The 22,224-nt window shown below is 39.3% G+C and overlaps 1 protein-coding gene across 4 annotated transcripts in view; it reads right to left on the reverse strand.

The window, feature by feature from the left end:
* The window catches only part of SLC39A8 (solute carrier family 39 member 8), a 91,651-nt gene extending 85,445 nt beyond the window's left edge, over positions 1–6,206 (reverse strand). The window contains exons 1-2 of one of the 4 annotated variants that reach the window (XM_073017516.1): positions 6,129–6,206; positions 5,118–5,589 (exon numbers count right to left, since the gene is read on the reverse strand). In XM_073017516.1, coding sequence (XP_072873617.1) covers positions 5,118–5,336 — 219 coding nt within the window. In that variant the 5' untranslated portion in view covers positions 5,337–5,589; positions 6,129–6,206. The other 3 variants (XM_007999402.3, XM_007999403.3, XM_037990326.2) reach the window with 3 other exon arrangements.
* Between the last annotated feature and the right edge of the window lie 16,018 nt (positions 6,207–22,224).

The following is a 22,224-nucleotide window of genomic DNA, read 5'->3' on the forward strand; positions in this document are numbered from 1 at the left end:
TCAGTGCTTCCCAGAAACACCCTCATCTAACCCATCATTACCCCTACCCTAGGAAAAACTGCAGTAGATGACAACAGGCAATGCAAACAACATGTTTGCAGTATCCACACACATACATACACTCCTTTTTGCTACATACCACTAGCCTGGCCACCATTAATATGAGCCCAGAGTTACTCTTTCTCCCTCTCTGGCATCACAGGGCCAGAAGATAATGAAGGAAGAGATCTAATAATACTTAAATAAATAACCATTACAGGCAAAATATTGAAATAGAAAAGGCTTACCTTTGGGGCCTTTTGCATACTCTTCAGCCATGCCTGCTCTTCTAGAAGTCTCTGCAGGCAGAGCCTTTATATTACCTTCTGACTTTCTCCAGATTCAATTGGTCCTTACATCTCATGAAATCCACTGTGGATGGCTCCTTAGCTCCCACCTTGACCCACTCCAATACATTCCACACTCCCACATCAGATTAATTTTCTGAAAACAAAGGTCTTATCCCACTTTGGTTTTTAAACACATTTATTCCTGGTGTTCCATTATTGGAACACTAAGCATGTGGGAGTTATTTATATCCTTCTGCTCAAGGTCATTGCCAAGGTCTGATTGCAAAAATTCAAAAAACTGCAACCTCAGGCATCAATGGGTTGTTCCTTAATCAGACGTATCACTGTATCACGCATTATAATTATATGTGCATATGTCATATGTCCTCCAATAGACTGTAAAGTCATGTAAGCACTCAAATTATCGACCTCATCTTAAACAATCTTCACCCATCTATTCAAAAAAATTCTAATGAATACATATTATAAACCAGGCACTACACTAGTCCCTAGAGAGAGGAGTCAGACCATGCCCTTCAACTTGTTAAAAATCTTTTGGAGGGTAGAGGGAGGCAGCAGGGGTTATAGCCACATAAGCAGAAAACTGCAATACATATAAAATAATTTACCTGTTATAATATAATTGCAATATATAATATGTTATAATTGCACAAGCACCAAGAAATACAGGATTTCATTGAAGGGACTTTGACTACACTCTTGAGAAGATCAAGAAAGGCTACTCAGAAGAAGTAATGTCTAAACTGATACCAGAGCATAATCAGGTATTTCTAGAGAACCAGGCACTGTAAATGGTCCATTAAAATTAGAACTGTGACAAAGGATAAGGTTTAAGAAACACTCAGGGACCAAATCAGAAAAGGACTTTAAAGCCTCTATAAGTGTTTGAAGTTTATCTAAAAGGCACTGAATTGTTTTAACAGGATGAATGATATGATCAGATTTGTATTTTAAAATAACCACTCAAATTAGAGTGCAGCAGACATTTAAAATGTCTGTAGAACACATGAATAGTTAAGTGACATCAGCACGGTAAAAAATATTTCAGGAATTCAGAAAATACAGAAATCAGTAAATCAGCGCTGGCTGTGATACCCCAGAAAGGTTTTATGGTGCAGTTTAGCTGGGCTTAAGAAAGTAGATTTTCACAGAGCAATTTAAGGAAAAGAAGAACATTTCAGCCAAAGGCAGGAAGGGTCCAAGGAAGATAATGAGCTCAGAAGTGGTTGAGCAAAAGCTTATGGGAATCCATAGAGCAGTGAGTAGTTTAGTTTAGTGGGTGCTAGGTCTGGAGCAGTAGGTTGACACAGGACGATCAGGCCATAAATGCTAGGCTCAAGATTTAGAGTTTACCAGCTAAGAGACAGTTCTTGGAAGTTTTTTGAAAGAAAGAGTGTTGCTTTGAGAAGACTGAATATTGAAAATTGAAAAAGGTTAAAAACAGAACCTGGCAACCAGGTGATGGTAGAAATGTGAGAAGAAAAAAACTATGTGCAATGCAGGAGATGGGCTGCAAGATATATATCAAAAAATATGTATCGGAAGAAGAAACTCTCTGAATGGAGGCATTTCCAGCAGCTCAGTGTGATAATTCAGAAAATAGGATCTTCCTTCTATCAGGCTGTTTAACCACTATCTACACATAAGAACTTGAAAATACAGTAATTGAAAGAGGAAATGAAGAAAAGGAACATTCGAAGAATGAGAAAGGAACACCTGAACAAACAAAAGGCAGCACTGAGGCCATTCTTAAATGTCCTAGATTAATAACCCAGGAGTATCCAGATATTTGGGGCTTCCCTGTGTATTCTCGGAACTCCCCTCAATAGATCAGACCTTTATCCAGAAATGAGGGCTCCAGAGACCCATTTGGCTAAAAGGCCTCCCTCCTCTTTGTTGTTTGGGTCACTGCTTCTATCTAACTCTTTGCACTGTCAGTAGCTATAAGAAGCAAAACTATTGGCTCAATTGTTCTACTGTCTACAGTTTGAACTCAGGCCTCTTTGATATCCCAAAGCAACAAGCTAATTTAATAGTACTTACTTAAGGATACAGAAGAAAAATATTCAGAAAACCTTCCAAAATTGTCTAACAAATCTCCAGAGTTCATTAGTCTATCACCTGAGAAAAGCTGACCTAATAAATATCACAGCCCTCAACCAAAGAACAGTTATTTGAAAACTAAGTCTTGTAGAAGATTCAGTAAATTCCTGGACCTTAAAACAAATTTTATTTTCTTAGCCTTTTTCAAAGTCAAAAACCAGTGTCTCACAATAAACATGTGCATTGTTTATTCCAACCTATGAGGAAACTGAAGTTGTATTCTTTAAGGTATGTAAGCATTAATGACCCTAAAATTTTACTCCAGAATTGGGTGGTTTCACACTGGAGCATACACAAATGCCGTGGGCTCAAGTCCGTCAACTACCAGCAAATCGATGGATTCTTTTGGATTGGTATTTCATTTGTCATCATTTAACCAATGATTATTGTTTTCACTAGGACTTTTTAGAACATCAGGCAGGGCGCCGTGGCTCATGACTATAATCCCTGCACTTTGGGAGGCCGAGGCTGGCGGATCACCTGAGGTCGGGAGTTTGAGACCAGACTCACCAACAGGGAGAAACCCCATCTCTACTAAAAATACAAAATTAGCTGGGTGTGATGGCACACGCCTGTAATCCCAGCTACTCGGGAGGCTGAGGCAGCAGAATTGCTTGAACCCGAGAGGCTGAGGTTGCAGTGAACCAAGATCGTGCCATTGCACTCCAGCCTGGGCAACAAGAGCGAAACTCAGTCTCAAAAAAAAAGAAAAGAAAAAGAGAGAACATCAAAGAGATGTTTGTTAGGCTGATTAAGTGGTAAATTTTCCTTGGCTTCGTTTTCTTTCCAAGTTAATTATGAGCTTCTTCCTGTCTCTTTTTGTTGCCCACAGAGGCCATAATGAGGGCAGTTAAATATGCAAACATGAGAATGAGAAAAAAAGGTGTCAAGATACATATAATTTTCCCTATTGAGACATCCTACCTGCTAATAAACAGAGAATCATATTACTGGTACACTTAACCAATTTTCCTAAATAATTTAGGCATGTTTTCCAATGTCTTTGCGAATGTGGTGTGGGGAGGTCTTTTGCCCCTTTAAAATTCATCAACACCTCCAGACACTGCAAGATAAGGAGGTCATGCAAGTCAAAACAATGTGTGGGCTACAGATACGCAGCTTCAAGTCAATCCTCTAAGTTTCTTTCCAAGCACATGACCATACCTATCTGGAAATACTGGAGTCAGCTCAGCTGTTCCCCCTATTTGATAAGAAAAGAATGCAACTAGAGAGCAAATACTTTATTTTCTTAAATATTAGCATAATTTGTGGGCATTTCCATTTTTCCAACACATCATTTCTCAGATATTACCCCAGATATAATACCATGCCCAGAACTGGAACTATAGACAATTTACTAAAGAACATGCGTAAGGGGACCACAAAACCCTTCTAGGTCAAAGAGGGACCACCCTGATACGTCATGGCGTCAGAAAGTTCTACATTTTCTTAAGGGCCATATACTTTAATTGTGGTAAGATATTTCTAACAAAAAGAATACCAACCTACCTATAATGTTATTAACATGGAATTTATTTGATTACAGTTTCCCTAACTGTAATCTAAAGTCATGTTCATTAGGAAATGGCAAATTTCCAAGAGTATAGAATAGTATGCAGCATTTCCCAAACATCTTGGACCCCAAAATCTTTTTGTAACAAACTAATATCGTCCAAAAATGACAAACAATGTGGAAAATACTATATTCTGCTCTCCAGTAGCAGTTGTCAATGGGACAGGAGTAAAGGAAAACAAGTCAAAGCACTGAATTAACTGAGTTTTAAAAGACAGAGAGCAGTTTCGGAAGGATGCAGAAACTACACTTTGTCTACTTCACAATTTTAAGAAGTACCCAATCACAGAGTATTTATTACAGAAATAATTAGGAATAATTTGACTTTATGTTTACAAACAGGTATGATGTTTAATTGCTCCTAGGTAGTTCCAAGCTGTTCTCAAAGCCAAGGTATTACCAAATGCTTAGTAGTACCCTGTTTATGTACTGAAAAATGGTTTTTTTTAATCATTTTGGATAAATACTAGAATCAAATATTTGACCTAACATATGACAAGGAACTAACAATACAAGCCTAGTCTACCTCCATCTGGATGACCAAATGAGAAGCTTGGTCTCAAGGCCGCCCCTGTTTCAGCCCTGAATGCCTCATGTAATGTACACAGGAGCCAGAACTACGTTATATCTCGTTTTCAAATGGCACTGGTTACCCACCGGGCAACTGTTAACCAGGGTGGCATGTGATAATCTTCTTCCTTGCTGACCTTGTAGGAAGTGTGTGAGCCGTTATCTTTCTGGGAAGATTTAAGTAACTCATTCCTATCTAAAAAGCATCTGTTAAGGTGGCGTCACACCCTCAACTACTGCATAAACTTTTCAATAAAACCTTATAATCACAAGAGTCTGACCTCTCAGTTCATCGGGCATAAAACTGCAGTTTCTGGCTGCCAAATCCCTTAACAACATTAACCTTTTAATCCTTTAGCCTCGTCTAGTGAAAAGCAAGTGTCACCAGATACCGCCTTCTACTTGAGAAATAAAACAAGATTCTTTCTCCTGCCCTTTTCCCAAATAAAAACGGCTCATATACAAAGTGAAGTCTAGGGACGCCCACAGTACAGAGGGCTGCCCGGGCCTGGCGGCCTTACCTGGTTGAAGTGCAGCTGGCCAGGCTCCGGGACGCCCACGCGGGAGGCGGCTCCCATCTGCTCCAGCAAGTGCTGGAGCTGCGCCGCCGACAGACTCAGATTCGCGCCGAACACGCTCAGCACATCCTCGCTGAAGGCGAGCCCTGGCCCCTCCGCCACTCCTCCGAGGCCGGCGGCCGCCAGCAGCAGGAGCCCGGCCACCGCCCGGCCCGGGGTCATCCTGGCCTGGGCTTCCCCTTGAGGGCCCGCGACGGGCTGCCGCGCAGTGGGACGCGCGCGGGCGCACTGGCGTCCGTGCCCAAGGGCGCGAGCGTCAGTGCTCGGCGCTGCTCCGAGTCAGAGGTGGCGCGGGACGCCTCTGGTTCTCCGACGCCTTCGAAAGAACAGCAGCTCGCGACCTGCGGGGCATTGAAGTGGCAGCGTAGCAGCGGGGAGCGATAGGCGGAGTGGGCCCCCCGGCCTCCTGGAGAGCCTGAGATAAAGAGGACAAAGGGGGACAGAGATAAAGGCCACCAGGGCACCAGCCGGCCGGCTCCAGAAACGCTGCGTGGCAGTAGCCCTCAAAAGCCCGGCCGGGCATGGGGCCAGACGCCCCGGATCCGGGTTTGCAAACGCCCCAGGATTTGCGTACATATGCTCCTCCCGGATATAAAGCCCCAAACCACGCCACTTCTTAGGAAAAACTAAAACCACACTAACTGTAGAACTCCACCTCCTCTTCCTGTCTTTCTGCTTTATGCTCTCCGCCGCAAACTTAGAAGAGGTGAGACGTGCAGTCCCCAAGGAACTGCAGAAAGGGGCTCTTCCGGAGTCCTGGAGATTGCGTGTCTAAACGGGACCCTCCCTCTCCCCGGATCTCTTCTCTGGGCTTGGCGAGTTAATCAGAAGGACTCGCTGGCCTCTCACCTCTCCTATCTGTTTGTTTCTGTCTGTCTCTGCGTCTTTCTGTCTGCGTGTCAACCTGAGACTCGGTCTCTGGATCTCTCTCTTTCTGTCTCCCGCCCCCACAACCTCTGTATCTCTGACAGGTCCGCGGTGAAACTCCACGATCCGCTCCGGCGTTCTTTACAAATAAGGGGAGGAGGGCCATGTCCCCGCCTCCATAGCACGTGGTGACCCATTTCTCCAGCCTGAACTCCCGGACGCGTCCACGCCGGGGCGCAGGACCGCCGGCCTTCCCTCTGCCTGCGCTGCTCATTCCCAGCATCAGCCGGGCCCTCTTCCCTACCCTCACCCCTGAGGGTTACATGATGCCACCTCCGTGTCGGGGTCCCTAACTGCTCTCTGGTCAGGGATACGCATGCACCTTTTCGTGACCTTGATGAAACCAGCTTCCTGAAATGGAACCTGGAGACCCTTGCATTGTCTACATGATTAACAGGAATTGCTTTTTTGTCTCACTTCTTAAAATCAGAGGAGAAAGAGGAAATCCAACGGTAGCGGTGGCGGGCTAGCTGAGCCAGCACTACCCAAGCCGGCACTTCCTGGCGGGATATCCGCAGATCAGAGGCATGTTTATTTGTTCATATGGAGGCTCAAGAAAAGCTGACTTAGGTGTGATGTCAACAGGTTTGTGTAAAGTGTGTGTGGTGTTTGAGGCAAAGGTTGTATCTGGTGGATATAGCGGTTCAAGTGTAAAGTGAAACCATGCTTCACTGTTAGATGGCTGTGAAAGGAAAATAAATCTTGAGACTCCAAAATCACCAAGCTAAAGGGAAACATTAAGCAGGGAACAGCTTAGGGCAAACCTGCTTCCCATTCTATTCAAACTCATCCCTCTGAGGCTCATCTGAGACAAATGAATATCTGATTGCGTTCTCTTCTCCATTGTTTATGCAAAAAAAATGCAGATTCACTGGGCCAGACTAAACTGTGTATTCAGTGGAAGGCTGATCACGGCTTCAAAAGATTGTAACCTTTTGTCTCTTGTCTATTATACTTCTAACATGGAAGCTCCCACTTCCAGTTACTGAACTGAACCAATGTACATCTTACACATATTGATTGATGTCTCATGCCTCTTTAAAATATATAAAAGCAAACTGTCCCCCCATCCACCTTGGGCACATGTCTCAGGACTTTCTGAGGCTGTGTCAGGGGCACGTCCTTAACCTTGCCAAAATAAACTTTCTAAATTGACTGAGACCTGTCTCAGATATTTTGCATTCACGTGACTAAGGACAATAAAAAGAATTCAAGGTGCTGTTCTTGCCTTTCATCAGGAGAATGCACAGCCTCCTAAAATAGTACATTTTAAAGAGACATTAAGTCTAGACAAGGGGGAGAAGATGGGGAAAGGGAAAAAAATCTTAATCTTACAAGAGGAACCTAAGGACATAACTGCAGAAGAAAGAGACAGGTAGAGAACATTCCCAGAGACTAAGGATCTAGGCAGATGAAGCCGAAGGACTGTCATATGGAAGAAGGTTTAACTATATTACATCTAACTCCAGGGGACAGAAGGCAGCAGTCATGGGGCAAAGTCACCCAGAGGAAGGTTTCTGCAGAATTATAAGGCACGGCTGCCTTGGGAGATAGTGATTTCTCCATGATCAAAAGTGATTCAAATCAACAGATCCTAGGTGACCACCTATAATATGTGGTAGAAGGATGCATGCCTGAAGGGAGATTAACTAAATGATCTTAATACTCTGCTCTTTCTAATTATAAAATCTATGCATTTGTTAATAATAATATACAGAATTATGTTGATGTTAAAAGGGCAAATATTTCACCTAAGGGCCAGAAGTAAGTTAACATCACTTGTTGATATTAAAAGTAAGTTGTGCTCTTAAATCACTCAGCTCATGGGACTCTTCAAGCTTTTTATTGGATTTTAAAATATAGTTTGTTGCCTATTTTTCCTTTGGACCTCCATGATGCAAAATGATTTTTGGAAATTGATGAATACTCTAAGTGGCTAATCTATACCCAGCAAGTTGTTTATTTCCAGCTTTTCTAAAACTAAATTTGTTCATAAAGTGTTGGATTTTAACAAATATAAAAGGTTTGGTTTTTTGTTTGTTTTGTTTTGTTTTGTTTGTTTTTTTGTTTTTTTTGAGACGGAGTCTCGCTCTGTTGCCCAGGCTGGAGTGCAGTGGCGCGATCTCGGCTCACTGCAAGCTCCGCCTCCCGGGTTCCCGCCATTCTCCTGCCTCAGCCTCCCGAGTAGCCGGGACTACAGGCGCCCGCCACCTCGACCGGCTAGTTTTTTTTATTTTTTAGTAGAGACGGGGTTTCACCGTGTTAGCCAGGATGGTCTCGATCTCCTGACCTAGTGATCCGCCCGTCTCGGCCTCCCAAAAGGTTTTTAAAAACACAAATCTTGGCTGGGCACTGTGGCTCACGCCTGTAATCTCAGCACTTTGGGAGAATAAGGTGGGTGGATCACTTGAGATCAGGAGTTCAGACCAACCTGGCCAACATGGAAAAACCCTGTTGTCTACTAAAAGTACAAAAATTAGCCAAGCATGGTGGTGCACACGTGTAATCCCTGCTACTGGGGAGGCTGAGGCATGAAAATCACTTGAATCTAGGAGGCAGAGGTTGCAGTGAGCCAAGATCAGGACACTGCACTCCAGCTTAGGGGACAGAGTGAGACTCTGCCTCAAAAAAGAAAATAATAAAAATACAAATACAAATCTTACATTGTGGATTTTTAGAATATATAATTTATCTATTTATCAGTCATTCATGTCTATGCACATACATTGTGGCAGCCCATCAACTCCACAAAATAAGAAACAGTAAAATAAATGACCAACCTGCATGCCAACTTTACTAAGCCCAGTTAACATAATACAATTAAGAGAAAGTATTCGGAAAATTTCAAGTTACTACCTACCAAATAGGTAAGGCTAATTTCTAGATCATCCAGACTAATAAACTATAATCACCAAAGAACTACAGGTTAGGCATCTCTAATTCAAAAATTCCAAATCCAAAATACTGCAAAATATGAAACTTTTTGAGTGCTGAAATAACACCAGTGGAAAATTCTACACCTGACCTCATTTGACAGGTGCACAAAATTATTGGAAATATTATGTAGAATTGCCTTCAGCCTATGTTTATAGGGTATATATGAAACATAAATGAATTTTGTGTTTAGACTTGGCTCCCATCCACAAAATATTTCATTATATATATGCAAATATTCAAAAATCTTAATCCAAATTTGAAACATTTCTGGTCCCAAGCATTTCAAATCAACTAATAACCAGATAATGTTTCATTTACTTATTTATTTACTTATTTTTTAAGAGGTAGGATCTCACTATGTTGCTCAAGCTGCGATGCAGTGGCTATTCACAGGCACAATCCAACTACTAACCACCACAGAGTTTTGACCTACTCCATTCAGACCTGAGCCAGTTCACACCTCCTCAAGCAACCTGGTGGTCCCCACTCACCACCACCCTACTCCTGAAGGGCATCATATTGATGCCAAACTTAGTGATTGGCACAGCCCACTACATCCCAGAATTCCTGGCCTCGAGTGATCCTCCCACCTCAGCCTCCTCAATAGCTGGGATTATAGGCCTGTGCCACTGCACCCAGCCAGATAAATTTTAGGGCCCAAAATATGGCATTCTATAAGTACTATTATTACAAAAGAAAAATAGTTACAATTTAAAATATAATGTATAATATATAAAATATATTTTTCTTAGAAATTTGCCTTAAAGATTGAATACTTTTAAATGATAATGAGGGTAGCATGCCAAGAACAGTGGCCAGCGTGTTGAAAAATGTCACGTTTCTGACTCAGGCACTTGGGAAACCTGGGAAAGTCATTTGACCTCACCAGGATGAATTCCCTCGTTTGTAAAACAAGATACTTGGGACAGAAGAATATCAAGTCTCCATACTAACCTTATTATTTCTAAGTGTCTAATTTGGAAGTCGCTTGTCAGAACAAAACATGAAATACCTAAAAAAGAAATAAGACTTCACTTTCCCATGTGAAAGGACAGTTAACTTCAAATCTAACTTTCTCTAATGGTTTCAGTTTTTTCTCAGTTCAGATCTTTTGTGACTATTGCAAATATGAAGTAAACTGGCCTCTTCTAAACATTTTCGTGCATGCATATTCTCTGTGGAAGGACTAATGAGGGAATCTAAAAGATGGCTCACCCCTTTCTCTTCTTCTTCTTCACTTCTCTTCCTTACCATCCAGCCTGGAAGTCATTAGGTGGAGTGTAGCACAATAGTGTCTGTGTGAAGGGGAGCCATAGTGACCCAAAGAGGGGTGTTGGAGCTTGAACAAGAAAAAAAGTATATCTAAGTAGGAGAGAATGTAGCGTGGACAGTAAGAGCCCAAGTAGGGTCCTGAAGGTGTCCAGATTTGGGAAGAGACATGGGAAATCAGAGCTTCATCACTAATGGGATAAGGGTGTATGCGTGCGCACAGGCACTGACTATCAGACCCAAGTATGATGAGCAGAGCATCCTTCCGAGCATGATCTGTCAGAGCCCAAGCTGGAAGAGCAGGGTGTCCACCAAAGTAGTGGCCAGGTGTTGGGTGCCAAAGACTGAGCACAGCTAGGAAGCATCCATGGATCTAGGGGAGAGAGAAAGAGTAAGCCAGTATGGAGAGTCAGAGCCTGAGAAGGTGACGAAGGCAGCCAGGCCTGACGGTGGTCATAACAGAATGTCAGAGATGGGCAAGCGGGAGGAAGGTGACCCTGAAGAGCAGTAGCATGAGGTGTCAGAGTCTATGCAGTGAGGATGGTGGCCTGGCATGGTATGTCAGAACTGGAAGAGGATAAGGAAGGAATCAGTGGGGAAGAGGATGCAGCAGAAATACATTAGTTATACATAAGGGGATTCATTAAATAAGTAAATATATTAGATTATAATAGCCATTTTTCTCGTTATCACAGTAGGGAGTTGCAAATATGGAGAGGGAGAAAACTAGAATGAACGAACCCTCTGGTCTTATGTTGGAATTGGAGAAGATCAGTATCAATTCATGATTTGCTACGTGTAGCATCTGTTTCCACACTATATATATATGTAAATAATTACCAGCTCTGTCCACGGACAGGGTCTGAGAACAATGACACTAATAGCAAAGAGCATAACTAGGGCACTGAGCTTGGCTTCTGAATATTACTATTCTCTACTAAACGGAACCAGAGCCCCGTAGAAAAAGGGCTGATTCCAGAAGCAGACAAAGAACAGGATGAACCTGGAATATCACCTTGTGCCTGAAAGCAAGGGAATGGTCCAAAAATGCATGTTAAATTATTCCAGGATAACATGAGATTAGCAACTTACTCTGAAATGGATCAGAATGAATACAAGTATTTTTACCATGCTGACCACTTTCCTATATGTACCTCCTAATTTTAAAATTTAAACATTGAATACTAATGAGGAAAGGAGAAAGTTCCTGCAACAAATTACATTAAAATTAAATCTAAAATTTTACAAAAAATGTAATTTTCAGTGAAATTAATTTACTCACTAATACATATTTTTAGCATTTGCATCACAGTCCATTGTGTCTGGAATATAAGAATGGAAAGATACTCCTAATTTTACTCTTAAGAAGCTTGTAGGTACAGGTTGGAGGAAGGTGAAAGATGGTTGCTGTAATGAAGACTTTAAATGTTGCAGTGGAGAGAGATAGGAGCACCAGTGTCTGCAGATGAAATGAGCAAATAGTTTCCAGAGTGGGTAAACCCTGAGCTTTAAGAATAAGTAGAAGTTTGACAGAAAGACAAAAAAAAAAAAAAAAAAAAAACGAAAAACATTCCAAGATGAGAAAATGCAAAATAAAATGCCCTGAGACACCTGAGAGAATAAAGAGAACTGCAAGGGGGTTCTTGGAATTGGAGAATCTGAATTATAAAGGCAGCATCTGGCAGAATCAGGAAAAGTCTCAAAGTTCCAAGTCTTTGTCTAATGATGTCCTCAAAGATTCTTTATGATCATCTGAGGCAACAACAACAACAAAATCTCTTCAGTGAATTTAAACCTCCTTTATCTTGTATTATCAGTATCAATATTTAGTTCTCATTATTACCAATAAGCCATACCTAAAATGCTCTAATAAGAGCAAGATAATGATTCTATCTGGACCATCTATGTCTATTCAGCCATCCATACCAGAGACAGTATAGGTAGGAATTAGATTTCTCCAAGGCCCCTCTTAATTCCTAATCTCTAAAATGGGGATTAAAATGACACCTGCTCAATTTACCACACTGAATAACTGTGAAAATCAGATGTGATAAAGTGTGTGAAATCCCTTTATCAACTGTAAAGCCGAATGCAGGTGTTAATATATGCTGGAATGGTAGGTAACATGACCCATGTAATAGGCCTAGCAAAAGGCCAATGGGAAGTGGACAAGAACAACCAAGAATATCTCAGAACAAAGATTACTTTATACCTTAGTTTTTTTTCTAGGAAATTAAAGCACTAATCAGAAATGGAAAGATCCATAAATTACACCAAGTCTAATCTTGTCATTTAGGGGATCAGGAAAAGAATTCTCAGGAGAGTTAAGCAGTATGGCCAAGTAACACATTTAGACTGAAACGGAAGCCCAAACTTGTCTTTTTCCATTTCACCACCACAAAATAAACACCAGTCAATGTTTCAAGAATAACACCCTTACGACTTTAATGTCATTGAGTAAGTGAAACTGGAAATTATACTAACCTATGTTCTTCCTAGGTCTTCTTCTTCATCCCTTCCCTTTCATTCTTTTCTCCTGAACCAGTGTCCCCACCCTTTACGCTGCTGTTTCACTTGAGCTCATCCAGCATTAGCTCAGCATGGTTTCTGTGCTTTATAATTCTATAAATTTTAAAATTATTATTGGAGTGTTGGGAAAATTTACATATACTAACATGGAAATATACTGAGTAAATTAATGAAAAAAATTTGAGGCAGAACATGTTTTAAAACAATGTAAACAACTGCGCGCATGCGTGTTTGTGTGTACATTAACAAAGGTCTGAGGAATATGTGCCAAGCTGTTTACAATGTTTTCCTTTTAAGAAGTAGGTCTGAGGACAGGTGATTCAAAGGGAGAAGAACAATACGTTTCTCTGTGGGGAAAAATGTGTTGTTTTCCTTTATATCCTCTTTTTTTTTTTTTTTTTTTTTTTTTTGAGACAGAGTCTCATTCTGCCACCCAGGTTGGAGTGCAGTGGGCACGATCTTGGCTCACTGCGACCTCCGCCTCCCAGGTTCAAGCAATCCTCCTGCCTCAGCCTCCCAAGTAGCTTGGACTACAGGCATGTGCCACCATGCCCAGCTAATTTTTGTGGTTTTAGTAGAGATGGGGTTTCATCATGTTGGCCAGGCTGGTCTTGAACTCCTGACCTCAGGTGATCCACCCGCCTCAGCCTCCCAAAGTGTTAGGATTACAGGTGTGAGCCACCGCACCTGGCCAGTACTTAACGTTTTTTCAAAAGGCATGCTTTACTTAAAGGAATAAAAAGTTATCAAAATGTAGATGATGGAAGAAGTTTGAGTAGACTCTAAATGGGGACAGGGAGAGTAAGGCTCAGTAGATTGTCTCCCTATACCTGGTGAGAAGAGAGTCCTGAGCAGCAGACAGGAAGACCCCATGCTGTGTGGCTGGCATGCTTCTTTACTATTGAAAGCTAACCAAAAAGCAGAGATTTATTTAAAATAAATGTTTTACAAAGCCCTGAAAAGCATCCAACTCCTTTCACTCTGAATTCTCAATAATGCCACGTCTTTGATGCGGCATGGGGTAAGCTGAACAGCAGGCATGAATAATTCTCCATGAGAGTATTTCCCATATCTCCACTCTCCCAACTCTTAAGGATCAGAGTCCGAAAGCCTGACTGAAATTGAGCTGCTGGGAAATGTAATCATGTGAGAACAATTAAAAATTTTCCTTTCAAGATAAGAGCATAGTACAAAGCCTAGCCTTAGACAAACTTATGAAATGAAATTATGACAAGGAACTCTTCTCCCCTAGGTTCTCAACCCCTTAGTACCAGGAACCTACAGCCTCTTCTCTTCCCTTTTTTCCCTTGCCTTCTTTTCCTTCAAAGCTCCTAACCCCAGTAACTTTATGCATGCTAAAATATTAAAAATTAAGAACAAAAAATGATAACTGATCAAGCTCTATTTGCATTTTTTTATTTTTTATTTTTGTTAATGATATCCCTGGTTTTTGTAATTTGCAAAGTACCTTTAACTTAAGAATTTAAGTGAGACTGTTGGAAATTTAAAAAGCAAACAGAGAAAGTGTTCTCTCTTCAGTATATGCACTACTAGGAGCTTAAATCTATACAAGAATTTTCTTGATTAGTTTTCGTCTTCTCCAGATATTTATTCACATCACATTCTTGTTTCAGAACACTTTTGTGAAATGACGTGTTTACTCTCACTATTATTAGGTACTCATCTGTAACTTGTGGTTAAATCAAAAAGCCCTGTTTGAAAGAGCTTTATGTTCCCTAAGGAATGAGCATCAACTATCCCAACCCAAGGTTTCATGGCAGCACAGTATTGTGGAAAGAGCAATGAAATAAGAATGAAGATTTGACTTCTGATTCTAACTGAAACCATGTGAACAGTTTTGCAGTATTCATAGTTTGAGTCCCTTAACAATTCTGTGTATCTCAGGAGGTTATTACAAGGATTAGTTAAGATGACATAAATTAAAGCATTTTATAAGTTATATATTCAAGAAAACCTAAAATTTCAAACTGGTCAAACCAGGTTGAGAAGTCATTTTGATCATGATTTACAGCATTGTGATACTACTTGTTCGTCTGTACAACAACATCAAACAAGCTAGGTAGCACATCTTCTCTAGAATGGAAAATTAGTTCTCTGCAGCTTCAGGGAACCCACTGCAGACAACACTGTTCTCTTTTTTTTTTTTTTTTTTTTTTTTAACCTGGGTGGAAATTTTCATTTTACCATGGACTGTTTTAATGTTTTCCGGTTCTATTTCCTGTTCTAATACTTTTGGTTGGTACACTTCAGGAAGAGAAAAAATTTGGGGGGGCACAAACAAATGACAAACCAATATTTGGTACCTGTTGTTTTACATTTATATATAAGCCATTCTTGTAATAAAGCCTTAATGAGAATCAATGCACTTGAAATAAAGTATGATTTACACAATAATAAACTAAAACTAAGGACAGATGTTACAGGAAAAGATAATGGTTTAAATACACAGGAAACTTACAGTCCAAAAATAATATGTCCCAATATCCTAAGAACCATAAAGAAATATTCAATTTGTATTTGAGATAGAAGAAACATTAGCAAGACATAAAGTCTAGGGCCATGGAAAAAATGACAGATTTACTAATGTCCAATGATTTTTATGTTTCAGGCCCTAATTCTTGCCGACTTATAAAGTCTGCAAACACTACACTTTGCCTTCTTTGGTAAATGTGTATTTCTCAAAGTCTGTGGGCAACATATGGACTTTGTATGTCTTCTATGAACCCTACAATCCAGTCATTAATTCAAGTTAACCAAAACATGTTTATTATCTTTCTAAAAATGAAAAAATATACTTTCCACTGCAGTTTTGGAACTAATTTAGATTTGAAACAATTTTTTTATGTTAAAAGAAATGCAAAACTTTATTTAGACAAAAGCACATGAGTCTTTTTAAGGTTAATAACAAACAGGAATAAGTAGGTGCTTTGCTTTGTTCTGAAGTCCCTTTTGCCTAATCGCCTACATTTCTCTCATCTAAAAGAAGAATAAATTGCTATGATGGAGTTAATTCCAGCAAAATAGGGAGTTCATATGGATTCTTTTTCAATATTTTATTATTTATCATTTGTGAATTTGAGGGGGAAAGAAAGAAATAAGGAGGGTAGAAGAGATATTCTATAACAGGATGAGTTTGACAATATGTTTCACATATTAAGTTCTTCTTTCCTTTGACATTTCCCAATTTGTTTTATTATTAAAGGTGTAATCACATGTTCAAACTGTAATTTTCAAACTTTTATTTTCAAACTACCTTGAGAACTTATTATATATTTAAACTGTAATCCTACTGCTGTAGAAACAAGAACTAAGTAAGCAAACCCTATATTTAGCAGGAAAAGAAATTCCCCAAGGCCAGAATTATTATGCTCCATAAAACTTGCCAACTGCAACTGCACCCTCCCACATGTAAAGGGAAAATTTAGACTAAAACCTTAAAATCCAAATGAGTAAGATATAATAGGTGACCTAATAAATAGCTACCACATTACAGAATTTTCATCTAAAATATTTCATAGGGATAGTAAATAAGTTAGAGAGTTTTAATCTAAAATATTACTAAATGTCTAAATAAACTTTAAATATTTAATCTAAAATAAAATCACCAAAAATATTTCATATGAGTATCTAAAATAGGAATAAAATGCAACTTCTCCAAGTTGTTTCTTCCTACTTAGACTACTGAGATTTAATACAAAGAAAACTTTTACCAATGTTATGTCAAAGTTTTCAATCTTTAAAATGGAAAATTATGTCTTTTAGGTCACTGCCTGTTCTGTTCTTCATCATTTTCTGATTCTGGGATTTGAATCTTTTAAAAATACTCAGAAAAATCTTGGAACAAACATGGAGCCGAAATAAATTTGCCATTCAGAGAGTAGGACAGAAAGTCAAAGCCGATAAGCTCAAATGTCCTTTCTGTTCTTTTATCTTAAGAGAAGCCTGTAAGTCCTCCATCTTAGCCAATGCTGGAAAGTAAGATTAGAAAAGTGGGACTAGAAAAGGAAGCAGGATGTTTAGCATTACTGTCTGCAAACACTACACCTGGCCTGTGTGATAAGTATAGAACTGAAGAATGGATGTCATCACAGACCAAAGCATATCAAACCTGTTTGCAGAGTTAGTTCAGAGATGCCTGGGTTTTAAGATAAATAGAGAATGTTTATCACTGGTATTTTTTTTTACTCATCTATGTCCCTGTTGACGCTGTAGAATTCAATGTTTATGACTATAAAAACAATACCATCAACAAAAATAATATCTATAATTATCCTCTCTAATCCACAGTTATTATGATGACATAATCACTCTGGAGGAATTAGGTCTGTGGGGCAGATCTGATTGAAGCCTATTTTGAAGATAACAGTATTTTCACTATGCCATTCAGATTAACATGTCATCAGCTAAAGGCCATCATTTTCTTACAGATATTCATTTCCTTGTATAACCTTTGCTTGACTTGTTATCTGATGTTTCAATTCTGGTATGTGAATATGTGGAAAATCAATTTATTGCCTTAACCAGACAAGAACACTTTGCATACGCAAAGAATATATATATTCTATATATTCTTAAATATTAAGAGTGAATTTAAATCAAAGATAGACAAAATACAGACAAACAAATTTGTTTTTAAATGTCAATTCATTTAAAACAAAGGTCAGAATTAAAAATCATAAGCAATACGTATTTCAAATTTATAATCTTCTTTTGATATAAATATTGATAGAGATGATCAAGACCATTATCTATTAATAAGTTGATCTACATTTGAGAAACAAACAAACAAAAAAATGCCTACTGACCGGGCTTCTCGCCAAGAGCGCAGGTTAAAGTACAAAGAGACTGCAGTGTTTGATCAGCCCGAGAAGTTTGTTATGAAGAACCTACGTGTGCTTGGTCACAGTGTATTTTTACCTTCAATTATTTTAAAATTGTTAAAATACTGGCTTTTTTATTTTTTAATTGGTCTTTAATCTGTATCCTAAATATTTCTTTTTAAAAAGTTATAAAACTCTGTGATTCTCAACATTGTACTGACTACGTAACAACCTTCAAAGGATCTGTTCACGTGACTGTGTGCTATTAGCCTCTGGCCTATGACATGAACTTATTTAATATTTAGATAGTATAAGTATATATGGAAAAAGAGGGACTTTTTTTGCCAGGGAATGCCATTCAGAAATGTTGTGAGGATTAAAGTAGATAGTATATATAAAGTGTCTAGCATAAAGCCACATAGCAGAGGCTCAGTAAATGCAAAATGTATAAAAGTATGTGTATGTGTATCTCAAGCATGGTGCTGTGCTTTCATATACTTCTTTCCTTTTCCAGTATATACCACATTGCCCTAAAAGAATACTAATGATGATTATGACATTGGTCTGAATTTCATATCAAAAACATTTGTGGCCAGATACAGTGGCTCACGCCTATAATCCCAACACTTTGAGAGACCAAGGCTGGGGGATTGTTTGAGCCAGGAGTTCTAGACTAGCATGAACAACATAGTGAGACATCATCTCCACAAAAAGTGTTTTTAAAAAATTAGCAAGGCATGGTAGCACATGTCTGTAATCCCAATTACTGAGGAGGCTGAGTGGGGAGGATGGCTTGAGCCCAAGAAGTTGAGGCTGCAGTGAGCTGAGATTGTATCACTACACTGCAACTTCAGCAATAGAGAGAGATTTTATCACAAAAAAAGAAAAAAAGATAAAGGAGAGAGATGAAAGAGAACGAAGGAAGGAAGGGAGGGAGGGAGGGAGGGAGGGAAGGAAGGAAGGAAGGAAGGAAGGAAGGAAGGAAGGAAGGAAGGAAGGAAGGAAGGAGGAAGGAAGGAAGGAAGGAAGGAAGGAAGGAAGGAAGGAAGGAAGGAAGGAAGGAAGGAAGGAAGGAGAAAGAAAAGAAAGGGAGGGAGGGAGGGAGGGAGGGAGGAAGGAAGGAAGGAAGGAAGGAAGGAAGGAAGGAAGGAAGGAGAAAGAAAAGAAAGGGAGGGAGGGAGGGAGGGAGGAAAGGAAGGAAGGAAGGAAGGAAGGAAGGAAGGAAGGAAGGAAGGAAGGAAGGAAGGAAGGAAGGAAGGAAGGAAAGAAGGGAGGGAGGGAGGAAGGGAGGGAGGGAGGGAAGGGAAGATATTTATTTCTTCTTTAGTAAAAAATATATAAGCACTGAAAAGAGAAACTTTTGCCATCATAAAATCTACAACCCAACCTTATCTGAATTCTTAAACTCTGCCTTCTTTTCTGTTACAGCAAATGATTTTTCCATGCTTTCTTGCAAGACCAGCCTTCCAATGGATCTCATCCTTTTCCCTACTCAAGTTGTCTCCACAATTCTAACCTTCTTTCTCCTACTATATCATCGGCTCTGGACTAGATCATTCCCATGAACAGAAAATATTGTCTCTTTTCTCTTAAAAGTTTTTCCCACTCTATATCTCTGTCAAGCTACCACTCTATTTGTTATGGGTTGAATCGTGTCCCCAAAAGGAAGATATGCTGAAGTCCTAACCTTCAGTAACTCAGAATGTAACCTTGTTTGAAAATAGGGTTGTTGCAGATGGAATCAGTTAAGATGAGGTCATCTTAATCAACAGGGTGGGCCCTTGATCCGATATGACTGATGTCCTTTTAAGAAGGTAGCCATGTGAAGACACAGAGGGACACACAGGGAGAATGTCATGTGATGACAAAGACAGAGATTGAACTATGCAGCTGCAAGCCAAGAAATGCCAAAGATTGCCAGCAACCACCAGAAGCTAGCAAAAAGCGTGTAAAGATTACCCTAGAGGTTTCAGGGGAGCATGGCCCTTGCCAACAACTGTATTTCAGACTCTTAGCCTCCAAAACTGTGTGCGAGACAGTAAAGCCACCCAGTTTGTGGCACTTTGTTGTGGCAGCCCTAGGAGACTAAAAGGTCATCAGTTTCCCACTCTGTACTAAATCATTCCCATGAGCAGAAAACATTATCTCTTATCTCTTAAAATTTTCCTTGACCCTATATCTCTCTTAAGCTACTGCCTTATTGTTTTGCTTGCTTTTGATGCCAAATTTCTTGAGTTACCTACAATTGCTGTCTTTACTTCTTCTCCTCCCATTCTCAAATGCACTTATTCTGGTCACAATCCCTCATCCCACTCTCCACTCCCCAGAAAATAGTTTTGTCAAAGTCATTTATTGTACTTTATTTGTCTTTATAACATGTAATATTACATGTTTATTTTTAATGTAGCTATTTTCTGTTTCACTTACTAAACTCTGTAAGTTCCAAAAAGACAGGGGATAGATGTATTTTTTAACCACACTCCAGGCCCTGGTACTTCATATATCTTCAAAGAAAATTGATGCAATACATTTGCTTTCAGATTTTTAATTACATTTAGTACAGAAAATTTCCATTTGGATATAAACACTCTTTGTTTATGGATGGTAAAATTTTGCAAGGATTTTGTTTAATTTTTCAAGAATTTGGAAGTTACTACTAATATAAAGTTTACATGCTGTGCAAGCATACATTATCACTTATACTTTATCCCAAGGTAAATTATGATGTCTTTATATTACACCTTCCACAGCTATTAGCAGACACTAATCTTCACATTCATCCTATGTATTAGGAAAAAGAGATGTTTAACGTTTATCTGACGGATTTGGAAATGAAGAGACTTAAGACCAAAGGGCCTTTCTGTGATATCTAAGTGGGTAAATGATAAAATGCAAACTGGGATAAGAACTTTGAATTATCAAATCAGTTTAATTTCCACTAAAATCCCCCAGCAAAAACACCACCTTATAATTTCATTGACATGTACAATTATTATCTTAGTTATATCAAATGAGAAAAAATAACTTCCTCCTGGATATTAAGGCAATTTACAGATGAGGAATATGAAATCAGATATTATGCAAATATATGCAATAAATGAAGATTTCTTGCTCAGTTCTTATTCCGTGGGCCAGCAGAAATTTAGCACAATGAACTGAGTAAAAAGAGAAAATTAAGGAGCACTGTTAAATGTATTCATAAAATGCAATATCTAATTTGAAGGGGGCTATGATCACATTAGTCTATGATGTGATAATTTACAGTAATCACCACTTATATCCACATAAATTTGCCTTTTCCATTTTCTCATTGCCTTGTTTATCAGTAGTAAACAGTAGTTTAATAGCAAGATAAAGCAGCATATTAAAGATACTGTGCTAACTGAAGATATCAGGGTTGAAATGTTACAGTTTCTTAAATTACTATACTTTCTATCAAGGCCTCCATAGAAGAAGAGCACTATATGTTTTATTCAAGCTACCTTTTGGACATGAGTTAATATAACAACAGCATTTTAGTAATCTATGTGTGTACATAATAACAATAATTTTATTAATACTTTATGTTCATATTTCCACTGAACTCATCTTTTTTAAGAGGATGTCTTGACAATACCGATTTCATGAAAAAAGATTTGAGAAATTTCAATGATGAAGTGATATTGGACTTCACAACATAGAAATCATTTAAATGTACATTTGTATGCTCTTTTATCACATCTTACTTCAAACTTTAGTTTAATTCAAACAAACTTCTCTTTCCCTCAAAGCTCTGCTCGTATAACCATCCCCTATTACTCTCCAATCATTTTGCACATCATCTCCTCCTTCCACCCTAGTTACATGGAAGTGGTGTCTCTACACTCATCTAAGATGAATTCTGTGTCTGAGCTATGGACAGTTTTCTCTTCCACTGCCGCAAGCCAGTCAGCTGCTCCGCCAGTCAGCTGCTCTCTTTCCTGCCTCTTTAGACCTTTCCTTACCCACCTCTGTCTTCTTCCCAGCAGCACCCAAACCTGTACACCTACTTGGTGGTGTCCTGAGGATGCTCCTTCTCCCAGCCCAAGTTTTCACCTTCTTTTCAAACACCAACCCATAAGCTCAGCAATCTCATATGTCTTCCTTTACTGGGCCTCTCAGGAGCACTGGACATTGGCTGACTACTCCATCCTTCTTCAAACAGTCCTGCCCTTGGCTTCCAGGAAGCCATACTTTCCAATTTTCCTTCCATTTTTTGTATTGTTTTGTTAGTGTTAAATGCTAGTCATTTTAAATGTTGGTATCCCTTCAAACCTTGTTCTTTCCCTCATTCTACACATGCTTCTTGAACACCTTATCTACTCCCTTTGTGTCGATTACTACCTGTTATTGGTTTGGTTGTGTCCTACCCTCCCCGCCGTGCCCCACAAAAAAAAAAAAATTGATATGCTGAATTCCTAACCCCCAGTACCTCAGAATGTGACTCTATTTGGAGATAAGGCCTTTGAAGAGGTAATTAAGGTAAAATGAAGTCACATGGGTGGCCCTAATACAGTATGATTGGCATT

This window comes from Chlorocebus sabaeus, chromosome 7, assembly GCF_047675955.1.
Source record: "Chlorocebus sabaeus isolate Y175 chromosome 7, mChlSab1.0.hap1, whole genome shotgun sequence".
NCBI classification, from domain to species: Eukaryota; Metazoa; Chordata; class Mammalia; order Primates; family Cercopithecidae; genus Chlorocebus; species Chlorocebus sabaeus.